This window comes from Merops nubicus, unplaced genomic scaffold (assembly GCF_000691845.1).
Source record: "Merops nubicus isolate BGI_N331 unplaced genomic scaffold, ASM69184v1 scaffold21172, whole genome shotgun sequence".
Classification (NCBI taxonomy): Eukaryota; Metazoa; Chordata; class Aves; order Coraciiformes; family Meropidae; genus Merops; species Merops nubicus.
Window position 1 is genome coordinate 6,294 of NW_008591904.1, and position 23,005 is coordinate 29,298.

At 38.4% G+C, this 23,005-nt stretch overlaps 1 protein-coding gene across 1 annotated transcript in view; it reads left to right on the forward strand.

The window, feature by feature from the left end:
• The first annotated feature begins 19,087 nt into the window (after window positions 1-19,087).
• Window positions 19,088-23,005, forward strand: part of MBP (myelin basic protein) — an 88,703-nt gene continuing 84,785 nt past the window's right edge. Inside the window, exon 1 of the mRNA XM_008935003.1 lies at window positions 19,088-19,138. Coding sequence (XP_008933251.1) covers window positions 19,088-19,138 — 51 coding nt within the window. The remainder of the gene's footprint in view (window positions 19,139-23,005) is intronic.

Genomic DNA, 23,005 nt, shown 5'->3' on the forward strand with positions numbered 1-23,005 from the left:
TACCTTTCTGTATCATTGTTATTTCCAGGATGTCAGCATCCCTCTTCTGATTCTAAAAAAAAATAGCCCTCAGTTAAACTCTCTTGTCCACTCTTGTTAATTCTCTTGATGAGAAGTTTTGTTGGAATATCTTCTGAAAAGCTAGCGTAGGCAGAGCTTGCAGAGATTAAAATAAAATCATATCTTTTCCCTTGGAGAGTTAAGAAGATACAGTAGGAATAATGATGGATTTGTGCATCTGCTGGGTTTTGGGTTTTGTGTGAAGGACAGCTGTACAACTTTGTGTCCAGAAAGGACTTGTTAAAGTGAAAATGATGGCAGCAAAGCCTGAAGCCAAAACAAGGAAAATAAGTGGCTGATGTTTTCAGTAGATCTGTGATATGAGATAAAATACTGATGAAACGACACAAAGCAGTAACTTTGGAGATTGACATGTCCCTCAAAGGTTCATCTGTAGAGAGTGCTATAATCATTATAATATGAAACTTTCTGACCCTTATTGTGTTGCTTTCATAGTGTTTTGACAGCTCACACCATTCTAGAGAGCTAAAATAGAAGCAAAACCCATAATCCCCTAAAATACTAAAACCCACTGTCAGGTTACACAGTGATCCCATTTTAGTTTGGCTCTTCAATGAAATGGTCACTGAAAGACAGTCAGCAATTTGATTCCAGGCATTTTCATCTCTGCATTGCTTAGTTCAAAGGAAAAAACATCAGTGCCTGAAAGACCAACAGACAGTGGTGAACTGTTGTGGAAGTGGTTCCTTGGTGTACCTTATATATGAGCAAAATCAATGATAGCAAAGATGGGAAGAACCTTTTCCCATTTCTTAAGTCAGCCTTGGTGTTAACACTTCTTTTATTTTTGTGCAGGCAGAAAGAAAACAAGACAGTGATGTTTTATTCATAGTTGTTTTTCCAGGTTAATATATGTGGTCAAATAATAGGGACTGACTTAAAGGAAAACGATTGCAATTCTATTTTATTCTGGCTTTTGTTGTTGCCTTTCACTCTTGGACTTTCCCAAAATGGTGGAAGCTACTGTATCGAGAGACTTCTCTACTAAATGAAGTGTGTAGTTTCTACAAATAGAAACTCCTTGGGTTAGTTTTTCCTAATCTTTTATCTGTACTATGACTTTGCCCTGACTTGTTTGTGGAAAAAAAGGTAAGTGTAAGTTTCTGCAGAGCTTTCATCAGCATAGGCTGACTCAGCACTGTTCACCTGGAGGACAGGCAACACTTTGGCTTTGGGTTTGTTTTTCCCTTCACAGGGGAAAGTTGCTGTTGTTGTTTTAATGGGAACTTTAGTAGGTGCTTTCCAACTGAATGCAGGGCTGTTGGTTTTGAAAAGTTCATCTTAAATTTTGGCTGACTTGTAGAGTGGGTTGCAAAATATTCTATTCTCCTCCTCCTGTGGTAAAAAATTTTGTATGTGGTGTGGTTGTTTGTTTTGGTGTGGTGTTTTTTTTTTTGTGTTGTTGGTTTTCTTTTTTTCCTTAATTCTAACTCCTGAAGGCCACAGCCGCCTTCTTTTATTAATGAAAGCATTATAGGAGGAAATTTGGTTCCGACTAAAGGCTGGAATTGTAGCCACAAGTAATAATTCTTCGTGCCTCTGGAAAGCATGAGAAAGAAATAATGAAAAGTATTTTGCAACCTAATTGGCCTTTTACTGTAAGTAGTTTGTACATTTAGTCTCTGTGAGTAATATTTTGTCCAACTATTAGGCCATAGTGAGGCCTTTGAAGGACTTGTTCTGTGGGGCCTTTGTCAGTGACATAGCTAAATAAATACATGCATACACAGCTCTTTTGGTGTGTGTAAGTGCATACAATTTGGAGAATTGTGAAGACATTCAATTTACTGTACAGACATAGGTCATTTGTACGGGATGTTTCAAGTATACCTGAAGGTTCTCGTCTTCCTGGATATGTTCTGCCTAAATGTGTGTGCTCTGCATGATGTACGCACACAGTTCCAACACAGGTTCACAGACCCATTTAGGTTAGAAAAGACTTTGGGAGGTCTCCAGTCATCCTTCTGCCCAAAGCAGTTATGAATAAGGTAGATCAAACAATGTAGGGCTTTGTTTAGTTGTATCTTGAGAAGCTCCAAGGACAGAGATTCCACTGTGTCAAGGCATCTGTTCCAATGCATGATTATCCTTAAAGTGTATTTTTTCCCTTGATCTGATACTTATAATTTCCCTGGTTTCAGCTGACATTGCTCTCCCCCCATGCACCTGGGTAAGAAGCTTGGCTCCATCTTTTTAGTAGTTTACTTTTAGACATTGGGAATATCCTGTTAGGTGCTCCACAGCTTTCTCCACACTGAACAATCCCAGTGTCTTCAGCCTCTCATCGCAGGGCATGCACTCCAGACACCAGACGTCTTTGTGGCCTTTCACTGAACTTGCACCCATTGACTGATGCTTCATAGTGGGGATCCAAAAGTAGACCCAGTAGTCCAGATACCAGAGTAATGGATCGTGCATGAAGCAGAGCAGTTGCTTCCCTCAGTCCGCTGCCAAAGCTGGGGATGCTGTTAGCTCTCGTTGCTGCCAGGTGGGCTGGGGATTCGTGTCTCTCCTACTGCCATCCTCAACCCCCAGGTCATTTGCAGCAGAGCTGCTCACCAGTAAGTTGGTCTTCAGTCTGTGCTCTCATGAGGTTTCCTAATGGCAACTCTGCCCTCCGTGTCAGCTGCACCTCTAAGTTTCATGTTGTTTGCAGGCTTAATGAATGTTCTCTACCTTCTGCCAAGTTGCTGTTAAAGATATTAAACAGGATAGGGCCCCTAACCTCTCCACTTCTTACCAGGTTACAGGCAGATTGTGAGCCATTAGCAGCACTGTTTGAGCCTAACGTTAGTGTTTTTGTCATCTAGTAATCTGCCCTTGTAGAATGTAATTTAGTTCAGGTTAGATGCAAAGATGCTGTGGGGAGATATTGCTGAATCTTGCTAAAATCAAGGTAGATGACAGGATTTGTGGATGAGAGATAGTGCTGTCATCCTGTGATAGAGGGTAATCATACTGGTCAGACATGAGTTAACCTTGGTAAATCTATGTTGGTGATTCCCAGTCACCACCTTCTTCATATGCCCAGAAATAACATCCAGATGGGCCTAAGTCTGAACTTACTGTGGGGGTAGGCTAACAAACAATGAAAGTAGGCTGGCTTGTGATACTTTGTTTCCCAGTGATCCCTCGGATTTGGTAACTCGTGCATAATCCATTTTCTGCCCTTATTTCTGTATGCTCAGTTGTTGTCCATCTGGAGATGACTGAGTGCATGCTGGTCGCAGGATGAAGCACCTGCATCTTGGGAATGTGGTGATGAATGAGTTGGGAATTCATGTGACCTGGGGGAACAAGCTTGTTTGGAACAGGATGTCACTACTAGAGTGATTCTTGCTCCCTGTGTGTGTTTGAGGAATTTGCAAGAAAGGAAGGTGGCAGCAAAAGTAACAGTGAGTTTAATGATTATATTTGTTGGTCGTTGTATTGGTGATCTTCATACAGCCAGTGAGATTTGTCTTGAGTTCTGTTTTGTGTTATTTAGGTCTGTGACCTTGCCATTAGCTTGATAGTAACAAGAAATACATTTGTAGGTGTCAGTAAAAGGGCACATGAAAAGTCTTTATTTGTATTCTAATATACATTTAAAGCTGGGGGTTTTTTTTGTTTGTTTTTGTGTTTTTTTTTTTTTTTTTTTTTGTGGTGGTGGTGGTTTGTTTGTTTTGTTATTGTTGCTAATATGTATTTAAAATGTGTCCAGTGATGTGGTGGCTTTTTTCTTCTAATTACCGTTTTAATATTAGCTTACTACTCACAATTTTTTAGGTGGTCTTTGAAAAACACCAGCAACCCTCAAACGCAGTAAGACCCACAGCAAAAGTGAGACTTGCTTGATTTACATGGAGGAAGAAGCAAACAAATTTAACCTGGTTGTATGGTGCTGAGCACTAAGTTTGTAATGACTTACTGTGGAATTTAGTATTTTTCAGATCTTATCACTGGCACCACAACCCTTACTGGTTCAGTTGTTTAATTTTCCAACTTTTCCTGTTACTGATGAAGAATGATTACTCTATGTAGTTTGTCGTGTCTCAGAATAATTTTGTCATGTGATGATACTTGCTCTTTGTTTCATACTGTACAGAATGACACATTTTAGATATTCATTTTTATTCATTATTATTTAGGATCTGAAAAGCCTCTTGGGAGTAGGGTTTTTTAAGCATTTTTAATGAAACATTTCTCCAGGACCAATAGCTGAACTGAATGCAAGAGTTACGTTTTAGTTTAGAAATGTTCTTTTAACAATCCTGAAAGCAGTGAATTGATGAGACATGCAGCTTTCATAATATGTTTTGAATGTCATGTGTAATTAACTAATTATTTTAATGCTTCCAGTAGTGTTTAATTGCAGTAAGACTTTAATACTTTAGGAAAAAATCATAATGGATTGCGAATCGTTTTCAGTATTTTAACTCAATCTTACATGTACCCCAAAATCATATTGACTATTTCTGAGCTGAGGCTGAAAAATGCATATGAAGAGGTAAATAGTACCTCCATAGTAAATTTAGGTACATAAGTTAATTTTATCTCTGTCTATCTCTTACATTTAGGAATCTGTTCTTACTCTTTAATTATTTGTAAAGTGTAAAATCTAATTTTCCTTTTGTACAGTTTAGTAAATAATTGCTTCAAATAAAAAATTAACATCCAAACACGACATTGGTAGAATCACATTTGAAGAGGGCCAAATGACTAAAGGTATTTCACAGTCAGCCAGCTCTGTACCTTAACCTGTGAGAAATAACCAGGGCTTTAGGAAGAGAGCAAGTAAATAATTTCCTCATCGCTCAGGCATTACAGCAATCACACTGGCACACACGGGCCTGAAAGCTGGTTTTGCAGGGTCTTCTGATGCAAAACAATACCATTGTCTTCAGTGAACTTGCCTGTATTAGAAAAGACCACCCAGATAAGGAAGATCAAATGAATGCAGGACGATTTTTGAGATGTTAATGTTTGTTGTCACACTAATTTTAAATAGATAATAGATAAGAAGGTTATTCTTCAAATGTTTTCTTATGGTATTGAATCGTCTTGTGACTTATTTTTTTTAAAATTGATTGAGAGAGATGTGACTTTAGAGTATCTTGACTCAGTTCCAACTTATAATTACATTCTGTTTGTACAAAAATTCCTCCCAGAGTGTCAGCTGAAGAAGTTGCCTGTCATTTACTCCTTTAAGTGTTATAAATGTTCTCTATTTAAAGATTGCTGCGATTCAGAAAGGCTTGAAATTATTCTTATTTGTATTTGCTTGGGAACCCTGTGCTTCGGAGTTATTGAGCACATTTTAATCTTTGTGGTAACTAAAATTGTAATTTTTAAGAGGCTGTGTTTTTATAAAAAAGGTTTATGATTTAATGGTTTGACTTTACATAGAATACCAATTTTTATGAGATCTCCTATCAAGTTCTTGAAAATTAAGCTATTGTTAGATGAAACTAAACACTACACTTTAATTATTTCACTTCAATCCCTGTCATAGAGAGAACATCTCCATTAGAGAACATCTCATTAGAGAGGTTCTGTGATTGCTGTCCTAACAGAAATTTGTAACAAGGAGCCTGAAGTAGGCAAGTCACAAATGTAGTACCAGTTCACATGGAACAGAAAATAAAAACTATGTTCAGTGGAAACTGAGGCAAGAAGTTGGAGTTCAGACTGAACAGAACGCTGAGTAGCATTGGTGTGGGACATACATGGCACATTTCTGGCCAAGAGAGAAGATTTTCTTCTGCTTGCAGTACCATATTTACAGTATGTCAGGCTGATTAGGGGAGGGGAGAATGAAGAAAACTCTCTCCTGTGTGAAAAATTATCTATTTTGGACTGCGTTTGGGTCGGCACAGGCTGCAGTGTGCAAAGGGAAAGCAAGTCGTGAGCAAGATACTGGTATTGCAGGACTCTGGTGATTTGAAATGAGCAAAACAGTCGGTACCAAAATTATTAGGTGCCCTTATTTCTGCTCTGTTGTGATACCATTCTTTTATCAGCCTGTGGGTGTCCCAGTCCCACTGGGCCTGGCATCGCTGTGCATCTCATTCTATTATTATCTATGTATTCCTTTTCCCCATGTGGCATTTGAGAGAACATTTGTGGTATGGTCTGCAGACCTCCATTCTAGCAGATAACCAATGTATAATGTGATTTTCAGTGCTTTAGGGATGGCTATTCGTATGATATAGTTGGCAAGATAAGAGAAATTTATATATGTTACTAAATTCTGACAGTAGTTACAGTGAATATAAGTGAACTCTGTATCCAAACTAATGTAATGTTTATATGCAGCTCCGTTAAAAAAAACCAACCAAAACAGTTGTGGTGCTAATTGCTTTCCACTTTGCTTAACTTTAAACATACGAACTCTGCCGTGCTTTTAGATTATGTTTTTAAACATGCTTGCCAGATACTATGAAGCCTGTGATGTGGAAGTAGAGCCGTGGTTTTGATCAGGGTGTATGGTTTTTTTTCTGGGTGAATATTGTGTGTGTCAAGATAACATGTGGGAATTTTTTTTTTTTTTTTTTTACCTCCCTAGTATTGCCTTTTTTTTTGTTTTGGATATTGGTATTAGTTTTGGCAGATGCTCACATACCAAACCAGGAATGGATTTGTTTATAGATACTTATAAAAGGGAATGCATTAGGCTTATTGGATGCACCAAAAGAAGACAGTGATTGAAACTGTAACATTAGCTTAGTAAGGGCCTATTTGGTCATTCAGAATTACTGTAAGGTTTTAACATGCCACAGACTGAATATTAGGGACCACAGTTGGGAAATACTGGCATGAAGAAGGGACTGGTGCTATACATAGCTCTTCACCAGTGAGCTCCACCTGCAACATCTCAAACTGATCATAACCATGGATTTAGAGTAGCTGGATTTCCACTTAAAAAGTGAGTTTGAAAACACTTGAAAGCTGTCAGTATACCTTAATTGCTTGCAAACTGATTGATCCTTTACAATCTTAATGAACGCTGGTTTAAACAAAATGCTACACTAAATACAAGACCCATTGTTTTTACTCAGGTAACTCACATTACCTGTTAAATGACAGGTTTTAATTCAAGTATCATGCAATTTGTACTTTGGAAAGTAAATTGTATTCATGACGGCACTTTTAGTTCTATGAGCTGTTGTTGCTTTAGTGCTGTAAGTGAATTAAGAGTTGATATCAACAGGTTGAGTAGAGGTGTTGTTTAAGATGGCAAAATAAGGAATGAATCCAAACCAGCAGCTCAGTATCTATTTTCTGAAAGGTTTTAACGATGGTAAGGAGTGCAATGAGGCACCTTTATCAATTGAATCGATTATATGATGCACACACAAGTTTGAAATATCTGTCGCTAGAGAGTTTGTCTTATATATAGATGTGATACAAAGCTTCAGTCCTAGACTGTAGAAATATTATTGCTTTATCGTAGTGGAGCATTTACTGTAGAATGATTAAGGAGAGGAGGGGTTTTTAAGGATGACTTTGGAATATAGTCTCGGAAGAATGTTTGAAAAGGCCAGCCAGTCGGTTTGTAAAAGATGTGGGAAATAGGAGTTAAAGTGACTTGAAGAGCCTTGTATAAAGCATCTAGTCTATCTCGTGCTGAGAATTGGTGTCTCAGATTATTATTACTCGAGGTAGCCAACAAGATGAGCAGAAGGCTCCTGAAAGTCAGTATCTGTCCAAAGTGTGTTATGCTGCTCTTCCTGTTCCTAGCACTGCAGGGGGCAGAGATGGGTGTTGTGAGTGTCTCACAACCCTTTCCTTAGGGCAGATGCCCACAAACTTGCAGAAGAGCTGGTTAGCCAAGACTCTACAGTGCTGTGTTTGGGATGGAGATCAGCTCCATCTCTTCCTCAGAGGGTTCAGAGCTGCATTTCCCACTCAAAAGAGCAGGCTGCAAAGATAGACACTGTTGAGCAGGAGTGATGGTCCCTTTCTTCTGTAGACGTGTATCTTTGTGCAGAGAGAGTTATAGGTTTCCTGTGCTTTGTATTGATCACTTATAAGATAAAACAGATGAATTCATCAATGAACTCATAATGGGGAATAGTCTGTTTGTCCAGTATCCCACGCCCCACTGAAATGGAGCTGGCTGAAAGCTACCACATTTCATTTTTGCTCTCCCTTTCCAGGCTATTGGTGGATTTGAGATTTTATTTTGTTTGGGACTTTGATTATTTTATTTTTTTTTTAAAGTCAGTTGTCAGTATATGAAAAGGTTCAGCAAAAGGCAGTCCCTCCCTGCTACCCTGCAGTGCTCCAGGTACACTGCCTAGAAATGTGGATTGGAATATCCTCAGGCAGAAGGAGTCACCTGTGTCACTTGGGGCTCTTCTACCACAGCAAGAGCCATGCCATTCACGCAGTCCGTCGTACAATGGTCAGGTTCTTGCTTTCTATCTTGAATATAGGCAGGTTTTCTACCTTCTGTCTCTTCCAGAACCCTGCTGTTCTGTTGGTTAGGAACACTCTGGCTTTCAGCTCAGATTTATACGTGGGCAGCATGTCTTTTCTTCTGACAGTCATTTAGCTTTCATTTACTTAGGCTTAACATGTCATGGGCTTTTAGTCTTACTCCTAGAAAATAGGCTTCTGTTGCTTTCACAATCCTTGCATCTGTTCTAGTGAAATATTCATGTTAGATATGGCTGACCAGAATTGTACCTCGTATTCACAGAATCACAGAATGTTAAGGGTTGGAAGGGACCTCAAAAGATCATCTACTCCAACACCAGACTAGGGTTGTGCCGGTGGCTTGTATGTTGACATTCATTCTTCCCTATCTTGTCTGGAAATATCACTTCACAATACAATGTAGGTCTGTTTGTCTTTTTTTTTTTCTTTTTCCCCTACAAGATCACATTGGTGACTCACAGTTATCCCATGATCAAATCAGACTGATCTTTCCCCTCAGTATCTTCTAAAATGATCCTTGGTTTCCCACATCCTGTGTGAGTACGCTATCACAAGCTTATTATTTAATGGTATGAGTGACCTCCTGCTGTTTAAAAAAAGGCAGGGAGAGGAGTGTTACAGTGGTTTCCCCTCTGTCTTGTGATAAGCCTGAGTCTGCTGGTTAGCATTTTCTGTGTCTGAGAAAATCTGCTGGATTAAGACCTAGGACAGCAGAGAAATAACCTCATTGTATGTTGATCGGGTTCTGATGTAAAATCATGTGAAGCTGCTTCTCTGTGTCGTCACGGCTGGAGTGTTATTTTGGGAGTGTCGTTTTGTATGACTGATGGCAGAACTTGAAGTCCATGAAACACACATAAAATAAGAAAGGAGGTGTCGTGATTATAAACCCCAGCATGAGGTAGTAGCTGAGAACAAGTTCTCAGAATTACAGCTCTGGATTTAAGTTTTAGAAGCTTACCTGCCTTCCTAAGCTTCTCAGATCGGCTGTAAGTAATTTTTCACAGCTTACCCTTCAATTATCTCTGCCTTTGTTCTGAATCTGTTATATGGGAAAAAGGTTTACCTCCAACTCATGTGTTTTGTCTACTTTCATTGCAAGACCTTTAGACTTCCTCACTCTTTGCATAGTGTCTGGAATGAGACCCCATCTTGTTTGAAGGCTGTGGAACCTGCCATGATTTTAATGATGATATTTGAAACATTTTCTTCTTTTAAAAACATTCAGTTAACAATGAAAGTAAAACCGTTAATCCCCGTACTTTACAGATGCAACTTGTTCCAGAACAAGATGTTTTTGTGATGAGTGCTCTTAATATTGTATATAAGCTTACTTAACTTTTAATCATGTAGTGGATTTGATGTGTATTTTGGTGATCATCTTTGAAAATGAACACTCTGCTAATCCACTTATTGAAACACATTTCTTAGTCCATCATTTTGCCATGTTGCCAGATTTTATCTTTTATTTTTTTGTACACTGAATTTGACATAAATGATGAACTGCACTGGAAAACTGTGCTGAAGAAACAAGTGTTCAGCCCGTCACATTCTTTTGTCTTCCCTTTAACATGAAATAAACAGTCTGATTTTCTTTGTAATGAAAGAAGGGGAAGTAATTGTCTTGTGTACATTTTGTACCCTCTCATGTTCAAATAGCAGTTTTTCTCTGGCTCTGACATTGTTCTTTTCAATAGTAATTCAGTAATGACTGTTTCTATACTGTCTTTGTACATAGTCTGGATAAAGGTTGGAAAAACAACATTAGTACACGAAATTTGAGATTTAGATAAAATGAGGTAATGTTCAAGTACGAGGCACGAGTGCTTGAAAGCATAGTTGAAGAAGCACACAAATACAATAATTGTATCAGGCTGACGTAAAGACTTAAGTGGTTTCTCATGTGGATTTCAGTGCCAGGGTTGCCGCTGTTACTCATTAATTATTTAAAATTCCAAGCGCAACAACTCATGGCTGTGACTGTAACCTGCTGAGCCTCTGACCTAAACAACTAAAGCCCAAAATACCTGGACTAAAATTCCATTTACAAAGGAGATGGATTTATTTATTTCTCAGATATATAATAATTTTTCCTCCTCTGTTCAGATGGGAAAGCAAACCATTGTATCATTGCCAGAGAATATCCTAAACTGCTGTCACAGTATCTGCTTTTCCAGATGGGCATTCATGAGCAGAGAAAAATTGCTTCTCTGCAGCTTTGTAAGTCACTTTGTTCTTAAATTTATTTCTTGATTTTGGAGAAGAGGCATTTACAAATCCTTACTGAAATTTCATGAGGTGTCACTTGCAACTTGCTTAGCAAACCAGTTCAGACTGAGGAACTGGGTTGTTTGTGTTTGTGCTGGTGAACCACAGATAATGGTGAGCTGTTAGGAGGCTGTCACATGAACCTTGAACCTTGTTAAGTGTCTTACAAAGCACACTCACAAATGAAATAATTATTGAGGACTAAATCTCCATCAAATTACTTAAAGATTACTTTCAGAATATAATCTTGTGCATGAAGCCTCTAGTAAAAGAGGGCAAAAAGAGTTGAGAAACATAAAGCCCAAAAAGTGAGAAATACAAGTGTATAGGTCAGGATGCATTTTTTTGTCAGAAAAGAACAATTAGATTTTGTGCTTTTTTGGCAGTGTGTTTGTGGGAAGGGAGGAACATGACTTTACAGCAGTAGATTGAGCCAAGAGGGAGTCAACTTGCAGTATGGTGGAAGTCGGACCCTTTTTTAATATCAATATTTATACCAAGTGTGACAGCAGAGCATTTACAGAAACCCCATCTCTTGACTGCTATGGTTACAGTATAGATAGATCATATATGAAGTTAAAACCAAGGGAGGGAAGGGTTGGGCAGAGGGAGAGGCTTCTTCCTTTTTTTTTTTTTTTTTTTTTTTTTTTTTTTAAATTGAGTTATTTAATTGAAAAGGATACAATGGTTCAGTGTTTTCTCACAGCAAAGTTAACGGTGTCTGGAGAGGCTGAATCATCTTGTCCCATCTGTTAGTCTGTTGAATGGGGGAAGAAGATGAGAGGCAGCACGGAGTGCCTTTGATTCCTGTGTGTTCAGAGCTGCAGGTGTGCGTTTTGCCAGCAGTCTGCAGCGTGGTAGCGAAACGCTCGGCACCAGAGTGGCTGTGCTCGCTGGGAACCTGCCTCACTCTGAGGGGGGAATATACTCAGCACCATTGGGAGAGGACTTGTTCTAAGCAGAGAACAGGAAAAACCTGTGAGTCTTCAAGTATATCTTGTTTTTCTTCTCATGGCATTTTTTCATTTTTATGTGAAAACAGATGTTAGGTCTTGTCTGACTTCAGAGCACCTTAATCTCAAAAACGGGAAGTCTCCAAGTAACAAATAATGATACTTGTCTGTACTGTTTCTTGACTGTTCTGTGATCTTTTTTTTTTGCCTCTGGTACTGCTAAGATTATTACTTTGGCCTGAAATTCTCTATGATTTCAATTTGATTCTTTTCTATTTTTCCTGGTTATTACTGCACTCATTTTATATATTATTGTGCGATGCTTTATCATTTTTTCAAAAAATTTTGAGTGTTTAGGACAGGTGTGTCCCTTTTAGTTGTTGACTCATGGAGGCCAAGAGGTGAAGTCCACAGCTGCAGAGGTGTATTCCTAAAGAAAATAGGGTACTTTAGAAGCAATATTAGGTGAATGTGATGACCTTTGGAGCTGGCTACATATCTTTACAGTATGCAGAATTAGCTTATGATGTGTCTCTGTTCTTAGCTGTTCTCTATCTTTCTGTCTTTTTAAGAATTAAGTTTACTGCAATGTTAAATTATTTTGTCTCTGGAGCACACAGGTGCTGCAAAAAAAAAAAACATAACAAAACAAAACACCAGTTATTATGTGTCTGATCCTTTTCAAATAGTTTGGAAAAACTGGTTGTTGCTCCTAGGTTTTGTATGCCATGCAGACCTAAACAGCCCTCCAATATGGGGAAAGAAAACACAAACAGCATGTTTTGTTGTGGTGTTGTGTGTAAAAGCCAGTAAGTAGGGAAATTAAATGAACTTGTTGATATTGGTGACTGAGATAAAAATAGACAAATCAGTCTTAATTTTGTAGGACAGCACTTCATTTTTAGTCTAGGTTCAAGGGATGTGTATGTTAGATACATATGTGGGTCTCTCTGTTCCCTAGATTGGGAATAGCTGTGAAGCACAGGTATCTCAGTGGAAGTGTGGAGGACATACAAGGAGATCCAGGTTTCGTCAAGCCCTTGAGGTGTAGGTGCTGTGGTGGAAGTGCAGCAGGCAGAAGAAATGGTGTGGTCAGGTGCTTGGGTGTTCTGGGGACCTGTGTAGCTTGCCCTTGGTCTCTGGGCTGGTACCTAAGCTCCCCCATCAAATACACTGGCCTCTGTTTTCAAGTAGAGGTGATTAAGGAAATTTCATCATGACCCTGCAAGTGGCTTGACAGACTTCACAGGGTTCTGCTAATCTTCGTGTTTTGAAGACAAACAGTGAGCATGTGACTGAAGCCATTTGATTATAATCATTGATGTTTTGTGTTTATTCGGGGGAGTATAGATAGCAGTGTGTGCTAAGTGATGTTAAGTGAGCATTTTTCTGCTCATGGAGGGAAACAGAAAAGCCCTGTTGAGAAATTTATTTTAAAAATGGTCTCTTTTCTTTTTCTTAATGGATGAGATGAGACTGATGGGTGTTCTGGCAAGGACATTTGGCAATTTTAGGCAATAGCCTGCAGCAGTGTTCTTTCCCAGAATATATTCTGTCTCAGTGGTGTAGCCTTTCTCCTGTGTTGTACTGTTTGCAGAAAATTGCAGTGAAAATGAAATAATTTTGGTGTCCTTTGCAATGATATATGAGGGTGTGTAGATTATGGAGCAACTGTGCTGTGGAGCACTGTGAAGTACTTTCTCAGATCAATGGTATTTCAGAACTTGGCCCATCTCTCAGAGGGGTGGCTTTTTGGGGCTAGGATCCTTGCTAAGGCATCTACAATTGTCTGTAAAATTGCTGGAATGTCTGGATAGGCCAGGAAAGGCAGGACTCAGGTCAGGCACTGTGCAAGCACCATTAAATACACCTATCAGTGCTAAACTCCTGGTGACTTCTCTGATTTAAATAGTGAATCACCACTGAAGTCTTAGTTTGATCACTCATGATGGAATGATGTCTGGAATACCATATTTTTCTTTCTGGAAATAAAATACTGTATTTTTATTTCATGTCTTCTGAGAGAAACACCCTTGCAGAAATCTCAAGTGGAATAAGGTTTGATCTAGCAAGGTTTGCACACAGGGTAGTGAAAAATGAAATCTGCATTAAGTAACAATGAAACTTGGAAGGGATATAAGGCACCATATTTTATAAAATAATTTAACACTTGAATGAAGAGGGCAGGATTCCTAGGACAAAGTTTGCTTCTGAGGCAGATTACTTTTGTTATGTGGTTGCTCACGTCTGTGTCTGAACCCTCTGACTGTGGGTGCTGATGGAATTAGCTGCAGGTCACTTGCCTGTGCCCACTGGAGGTTTTTTTCTTGCTGCATTGGAGTACTAGGTTATCACAGTGGGGGAACTCTGACGGACCAGGTGAGGTGTGACCAGCGTCTTGATCTGTTTTGAGAGAAGGCTGAAGTGAAGGGCTTCCTTCCAAAGATGTAGGTCACACTGAAAGCCTAAAAAACTCCCACTCAGAGATTTCCATCTAGCTGGCAGCCAGTGTTAGGAAATGTGTCAGCTTGCTTCCCGGGAGCCTGGGACCTGACACTAGGAAAAAAAAAAAATCTTTTGATTATCATTTTGCTAAGTTTGTAATTAAGAGTCTACATTAGAGGGCTAAAGAAATTAGAGAGAACTTGCATGTTTGTTATAAACGATTACACATTCTTTATTTTGTCTACAAAGCACTGGGTATAGTAGTAAAATGTAACATTTACTTGGATAAGAACAGTCATTAATTTAGCAGGAAGTTTTGAGTAAATTCCTGAAACATTTTTATATTCTATGGTTACCCTTCCCACACGTGAGTGAGGCTGGCAGCACTTGCTAAACATATCTGCTGTTGTAGCTCTGCACTGTTATCCAACAACATCAGTCTGTGGTGAATACGTGTTCCTAGACAAGGTAATAATTATGTTCTGATACTTCTAAATATGTAAGGACTTGCATACCTTTATTATTATGTGTAGATCTGTTGAGTCATTAAGTGTGTGGGAAGAGGTAAGATTGAACCCGTATTTTATGTAACTACATTACTCTTCAAGGATCAAATTTAACAATCCATTTGCAGCATCCTGCACTTAATAGTTTTTTTTTTTTTTTAATGCGAAGTAACCATTAATGTTCAGTAAAGCTTCTCCAGGTGCATTAGTTTAGGATGAAGAGAAAGAGTTTACATCATCCCAACATACATGTATTTTTGCAAGTATGTGGAGGACTTACGTTTTAATTTTCTTTCCCCTTCATTCTTTGTATTTGTTTCTTATTTTGTTTGGCAGACAGCAAGGAGAAGTTTCCTTGGGTAAGGCAGTGGCACTTCTGTAGTTGTTGCTGGTGGAATATGGCTTCTTATTGTGAAGAAAGTGGGAAAGCAGCTTGGTGTAGGCTTCCATCATGCTACCTGTTAGACTGACTCCATAAGAAGGTAAATTAATGAGAGGAGACACTTTATTTTATTTCCACAGGCAAAATCTCTGGGCTGTTTTTGGAATTGCTTGAAGCAGCCTGGATAGCTGGAGTGATTTCTGTATCGGTCACCGCCTGGGAAGTGCCTGGCTCTTGGCAGCAGAGCTGACTCAGCTGGGGACGTGGCTGTGGCATAGTGCAGATGGGTGGCTGAGTGACTGCTGGCGATGTCTGCAGCGGTGGTTCATGGCTTCCTGCCATAATTCACTCACTTCACCCCGAAGTGTTGTTAGGTAGCTGAAATGTTTTCAACTTTTAGTCCTGCTAAATCTGTTTGCTCACATGGACTGCTATTTCCTGAGCCTCTCGGAGGTTTTGTCATGGTGACACCCCCAGTCTTGCTGGGGAGTTTTACTGGGGAGCTGGTGATGTACTATGGTTGATACAGACCTGCATAGTGTCCCCTCTCATTGTGTGACTCAAGCTCACGTGCAAAGTATTTCATCTTACAGGATTTGTGAAACTTGAAAAGTTTCACTGTGAAGTTTTCAGGCAAGTGCTGTAGGGGTCATAAGCTCGATCTTGTGCTCAGGCTTATTTTGGCATATTGGTAGATCTGACTCAGGTGGGATTCACAGAGGGTTACTGCACTTTTATGGTGGTTCTGGTTTTGCATTGTTTCAGAGCTTCCTGACTGCTCTTGTGGCTGTTCATCAGTGGTAAAGCATGTATGGATTGCTCTGCAAGCAAGAATGGTATCAGTTGAGTGACATTTGTGAATATGTGCAAGCAGCTGCTTCTTTGCTTATAAAGAGCTGCTTAGTCTGACAACCTGTATGCTATGAAGGTGACTAAAAAGAAAATACAAATCTTCCAGCTCAGATTTTTTGAATAGTTGGCTGCAAGTTCCTGCAAAGATCATACTATGAGTAATCCCATTGAAGTCAATGACTCAACTCATTGCATAAAGACTGGCGCAGGTAGAAACCGTGCAGTGTGATCTCCTCATGACAGACAGTAAGAACTAAAATCAGTGTTCTTCAGTGCTTCAGGATGTACTTGCATCCTGAAGTGAAAATGACCCGAGTGCTCAATTTTTAATCAAGTAGGGCAGGCTTGTGCTTGAGGCTAAAGTGAAAAGTTAGGTCTTTTTGCTCCTGCAAATTATTTTATTGTTTACAGGCTTGTGTGCCTGTATGTTTTTGCTTCCTAAGCAGATATGTACAGAAGAGTTGGTACTATACACTTCCTTTCCCAATTCATGTCTCATTTTTTGGAAGCCTTTTTTTTTCTGCAGAGGATTACTTAGTTTTCTCAGTTCAGCATGAAGAATTCTGTAACTTTTGGGATACTCTTTCAATCCAGCTGGTTGGTTTTGTCCTTTTGGCTAAAAAGTAGTGTTATCTCTAGGTGAGGAATTTATATCAGATACTGATAGGTAACTTGAGTTTAAATATCTGCATTAATTTATGCATGAAAAGGATGAAGTAAAATCTAGTTGTATTATTGTTAGTTTCAGGGTATGAGGTGAGAATCAGAAACGATTATCATGTGAATTTAGACCATATGCTGTCCCTCTGACATTCGAAACAATAAAAGAAACAGAAGTGCACATTTCCAGGCTTAATCCATGCCACAGGGTTTAAGTCTGTTCCTGTAAGAGAAACATAACACTTGGTCCAGATGTAGGTGTACTGTCAAACCATGCTTCTAAACTTCGAATAGCATTGTTTGTTTCCATTTCTCCAAGGCTTTTTATCTCTTTTTATTCCCCTCAAAGTGTAATTTTTAGTATGTTGCTGAAGGGTTTTTTTGCACATGGGAATCAAAAGTGCATTGATCAGACATTTCATACACTTCTCCGTTTGTTTGTTGTTTTGTTTGCTTGGCTCGCGCCAACTTTTGAGCAGAAAACCATCCTTATTTCCAGATTTCTACAGTGTGGTAGTATGGAAGCTTTTATTGCTTTTCTTTTCCCTGGCCAACAGATGATTTTTAAATATTTATCTGGCTTAGTTTCACAGCATGGCCCATCTGCATCTGGTATCTTATACTACTTAGGCATTGCAGGGCTGGGACTTATTACTCCAAAGACACCAGGAGGACTAAGGGGAGGCAGGAGGGTACTGATCAGAGCTAACACTGGCTCCGGAATCTGTTTACTTAAAAGTATGTGTTTTTCAGATCAAGTTTGATAGTTAATCTTTTGATAAATGACTGGAAGAGTAATACTGGGAACATGATGTCTTTATATTCTGCTGCAGGCATTTCTTCTAGTTTTGTTACCCACTCTGTTTTCCTTATGTTACAAAGTAGGTGGTGAGAGGTGAAGTGCTGCCCAGAATTCACAGAAGAAAGGCCAGTGTAAGGTAGTTCACCTCTGAAACCCAGTGTCAACAAATTTGTTCGTATGGTTCCTTGATAATTTTAATAATCTCACAAAACTCTGAGTTGGTTGTGCCAATTTCACAATTTGAGAGGACAGAGAAATTCTGGAGTACATTTAATGAGTCTGGGTGTTTTTTAATTTTTCTTTTCCAAGACCTTAAAAGTGGATAATTGTGAGGAATTATTTAATGGGTTATAGTGATACATAGCACTTCGATTTTAGAGTAAATAAAGTTCAGTGCATAGTCAAATGAGTACTGCAGACCCTCACTAATTTGAAAATTTATCATTGGGGGTTGAGGAATAAATCTTTGATCTCTCCAAAAGTTGCAGTAGAGATACAGGACAAAATTGCTTTTGATAAAGAACATGTTTCTGTGATGAAAAGTCAGAAGTAATCAAAGTTTCTATCTTTAGACTCCTTTGGTGCACAAATCTGTGTGTGTAGCTTGGATTATAACTATATTAGTATATTCGACTGAGTGTAACTGGTTAATAGTCTCTGGTTTAACTTCATGAATTTTCTATCATAGCAATAGTTTGGCTGTCCTTTCTCCCCAGCCTTTTTATGAGATTGTGCTTAATGACATCCCTCTGGTAGTGAGAGCGTTGTGCCAAGATTTCAGATGTTAAGGTTTTACAGTATATACACCCCTGTTTATTGCAGAGTAATGAAGTGTCAACATTAGCACCAGAAACTGAACTTCATTACTGAAAGCTCAGCCCATAATTCTGAGAGGAAAAGTCCACTTGGAACTTCTTTTGATTTGCTTTTTCAGGGACTTCAAATAGTACCTAACACTATTCAGACTGGCTGAAGGCAGCAGCTGTGCTCTATGATCCTATACGAACAGGCTTCTGTGAGAAGAAATATGTAAGGAAACCACAAGTGTACTCTAAAAGCTGAAACCTGAGTGTTGTGGTTTAACCTACATAAGCTCTGTTAAAGCTGAGATACAACAGGATGAGCTGGGGAGTAAAAAGTGTTGGCATTCCTTTCTTATGTGCTTGTCTTGACAGTGGGAGCTGTGAAGAACAAACCCATTCTCACCTCCACAGCAAATTGTTAGCAGTTTAGAGTGGTGCTTTTTTTCCAGTAATTACTGTTCATATAATGGTACATGTGAATTCAGAAGAACTTGATCTTTTAGGGAAGTTCGTAGATACAGATCATTTGATACATATTACACTGATTTGGTATTACAAACATAATATCAAAAGACAAGGCCTCTACCTAATTTCTCAGTTGGTCTTGTTTTATGTGAAAACTTCACAATAAAAAAAAACTTATTTTTCCTTTCTGTTCATGTCTCTTTTTAGAAGGAAAGCTTTCTGGTATTGCTTAGAGTTGCAAAATAGACCAGATAAGCTTTTATTTAATTTTTTCCCATTAGGATCTTTCACAGATCTTCCCTTAGACTGTAAAAATGCTTATTGTATGAGAACTATCTCTTTGATCTGTGCCAGATATTTGTAATTCAGTACAAATGTATTGGTTTAAAAAAATGCTGGTTTGATTTTTTTTTTTTTTTCAGAATTTGAAGTTCTGGTGATCCGTCATGGGGAACCATGTAGGAAAACGAGAACATAGTGCTGACAAGTCAAACAAGGTAAGTGTAGAAAATTGAAGAGGCAAAGCCACTTCAAATACATTATGTTATGGAATATATATATATATATTTTCTAGTACATTGGCATGTTCATCACATCACTTTCACCATTACTGTTTTGTAGTTGTCACTATAAAATGACTACCTATTTTAAAGATGGTCCTATGACATGTGGCCTAACCAGGATTTTGCTGTGCTGGATTTAATGAGACATGTGATGTTTTCCTGTGTCAGCTCCATAGCTGATAAAAAGTCATTCTCCGTCACAGTAGAAATGAATGAAATGAGCCTTAGAAGCATGGTATTGCAGATCAGTGAGCTGAATTATGTTCTTTGTGTTGACAGCTTTCCATTTAGGCAGTTGTTGGCTTGATCCATGAGGAAGAAACTGTATAGAAACATGTAAACTAAGAGGATTCTAAAGGAAAAGATCATCAGTCTGTGGAGATAGAGCTTTAAAAAGATCTTCCCCAGAAAAAAACAAAAACAAAAACAAACAACAAACCAATAGAACTGTCAAAACGTTCATTAAAAGTTCATTTTTGCTTTCTAAACCTCTGCTGGCACTGTTGTGTACTTTGCACATAATGTGGTATTCCGTTTGCCTTCTGATAATATCTTGTTTATTTGTTTTTCAACATTGAACCAGAAGAGAATTCACACGTATCTTAAAAAAAGACATCTTTATATCTTTTCATATGTGTGTATATATATATATATATATCAAGATGCTTCTTGCTAGCTATTGCTAACTTCTCTCCACCCATCCCTACCCAAAAATAACAGTTTACAGTCTGCACCCACACTGTATAAAGCTATTGCCCTTTGCATTGGACAGATGATGTAAACAGACTGTTCTGTGCCTTATCTGGAGGAATGTGAGTATTTTGCATTGCTGTGGCAGACAAGCAACTATCCCTAGAAAGTATACAAACTGGAATTTGTTCAGTTGCTAATTCTTCGCTATCTCCTTTAGGAAAATACATAAGCACACTTGAGAAATGGGGAGAAAACAGCAGGAAGAGAGGACAGCTGGCTACATATGTTTTTGTTTTGTGTTTGTGCAGTATTTTACAAAACAGTTTTGTGAAAGTTTCAGTACAAACAACAGTATGAGTCCCAAGATGTGGCATTATGGTGACTGGTCTTGTGGATTTCCCTTCTAGAAAAATTTCTTGCAGATCCAGCCAAGTCAAATGCACCAGTCAGGTCTGTTTAGCCAAGTATTTTGATCCTTTCTGACCCAGGTGTGATACAGCAGGTATACAGAGCTCGGTGGGTTGTTGTACTCCACGTATGCCCAGCTTTGGCCTTTGGAGACAAAATTTGGTTAGAAAAGAAAATCATAACATTTTTCTTGCTGTGGGATTGTGTGTGTCTGATGCGTTTGGGTGGCAGGTGAGTGAGTTTTTGGGCACACGGGGCTTCAAAAAGGAAAAGATTCTTCAAACTGTAGCAGCCTATGCAGTAGGTACAAGTTCTGCAGTGGCGAGCAAGGGCCAGGTGGCCATGAGTCTTGCACTTGGTGTGTAAGACAGGTCTACAAGGAAGTGGATTGCTGCAATTTTTTTTTAATTCCTTCTTTTTCCTAAGTAGTTCATGGAGAATACTTGATACTGCAATCAAAATAGTATTAATTTACTTAAATTTTGAAGGGGGAACTTATTTGTGTAGTAATATCCTCTGTCCCTCACTCATCCTTTTAGAGTGTCACAAAATCAAACCACCAAACTTCTGAACTTTAAAATAGGTAACACTTGATCAAAATCTCCATTTATGCAAGTAAGACAGTAGTCATGTCACAAATAAGGCCACAGATTTAAAATCAGGAAATACATGGTTAAGGTGCTACTACGTATTCCACATAACTCAGCAGAGTTGATATAGTTCTTGCAGGCAGCATTAAAGTTCTTACCAGCAGTAGTAACCATATGTCATACTCTTTTAAATTTTTTTTTTTTTTTTAAGTTGAAGTAGCTACTTGTTGTTCAATATAGCTGTAAATTAGAACTGTTTTCCCACCAGTCTTCTGGTGTGGTGTGGGAGACTATTGCTGAAGGCATGTAGAGACTCCAGTAGAAACGCTAAACTGCCTCTCCTTGCTTTTAGCAATAGAACTGCAATGAAAGAGGCTAACTTCTCATTAAGGGTCTTTCTAAAATTCCTTACTTTTAACTTCAGGCTGTTTACTCTGTTTTCTTTCCCAAAAATATAGTACCAAAGACCTGCATCATTTTAGACAGATTCTTTGAACTTGTGATGTCAAATTTGCTGCACAAATGCTGAACTGATAGACCAGTTCTCCAGGTGTCTGTTTCATGTATAATGATATTAGAGAGACTATTGCTAAATAATACCAATTGTAATTTTGGATTGCCCAATAAATATCCTGTAATACAGCAATTTAATATAGTTGGGTTTTTGATTTGACATCTAGCTTTACATTGCTTTCAATAAATTTGGATATTTGAATTACAAAGTTAGAGATCTGGAAAGCAATTGTTTAATTGGAAGTCTAACATGACACTAAGAAAGCAACAATGTGCTTTCAGGTTGGGAAATCTGCAAGTGATAAAAAGATGGTTTCCTATGCTGTGATACTTCTTTCAAAATATTGTTCTTCTCTTGATTTATAAATATGCCAAGCTACAATGATTTAATAAATTATTTAGTAAATAATGAGATACTGTGAAATTAATTAAATGCTTTGAAGGCTAGTTGGTTTATTTGTCCTAAATAATGAAGAAAATATTTACATAATACCCATATTTTACTCAAAGCAGTAACATACTCCATCTCATTTCTGCCAGATTATTTTTTTATCTGGTATTTAATGGATCTGCTTTTTTTTTTTTAATATAGTTTTGTAAGAGACATCAAGTTTTTCAGTGAACTCAGCAATTTATCATCTTTCTTTGTACTTTGGATGATTGTAGATTTTAAGTCTGCTTAATGTGTTGGTAAATGGTTAAGTATTTATTTTAACTTCGTTCTTAGAATTAAAATTGGGCTTAAATTTACAGCCCATTCTTTTTGTTACTGTTGATCTCAGGTATATTTATGTACTTCATGTCCTGAGTTCAAGTTCTCAAAGAGCTAAATGTAGAGGAGTAGACAGAGATGACTGAAGTTTTATTGGTCTTTGTTCAGAGCTGTAGTTGGTCTATATTAATTTGGCTTCATTAAGCTACAAAGTGCCACGTGCTCCTTTGTGATGACTAAAGCTGCCTGTAAGTATTGCAAAAGCACAGTGCTCTGCTTCTCTCCATTTTCATTGTCTTCCTTGGAGAATTCTGCACAGCACATATATTGCCATCCCAAAATCTTTGAACCTTCTTGGTACCTGTCAAAACTACCCCTTTAACTTCACTGATTGTTTGGGAAGATGGGGTTGGAAGGAAGGTTTCTGGCATTGTCCCACCTGTTTCACAGCAGCCGCTGGACGCACTGAGGCCACGGAGCCTGGTTACCATGTGCTTCAGGTCACATAGCGCCGTGGGGAGCTGGAAACCAAGCTTGGGAGCTGTAATAAAAGATCAAAACTGTGTGAAGGGATTGCTCAGGAAACTTACACAGGCCTGGAACTTGTTAGATTGTTGGAAATACTGGATCGTCTACCTGTTTCATGTCCTTGATGTACTTGGGGCGTGCTGTAAACTAAAACAAAGAAACAAAAGCCAATTGCTACCTCTCATGTCTAACTCTGAAAAACTTTGGAAAATGTAATCACCACAGTATATTGCTTTCTCACAGGCCAAAACTGAAAACAGATGTAGTGATAAGGCACTCAGACTACAATTTAATGTTTTGTTTGAATTAAAAGCTCTCTGTTAACAATGACTGAGTCTTCCTGTTTAGTAAACTTAT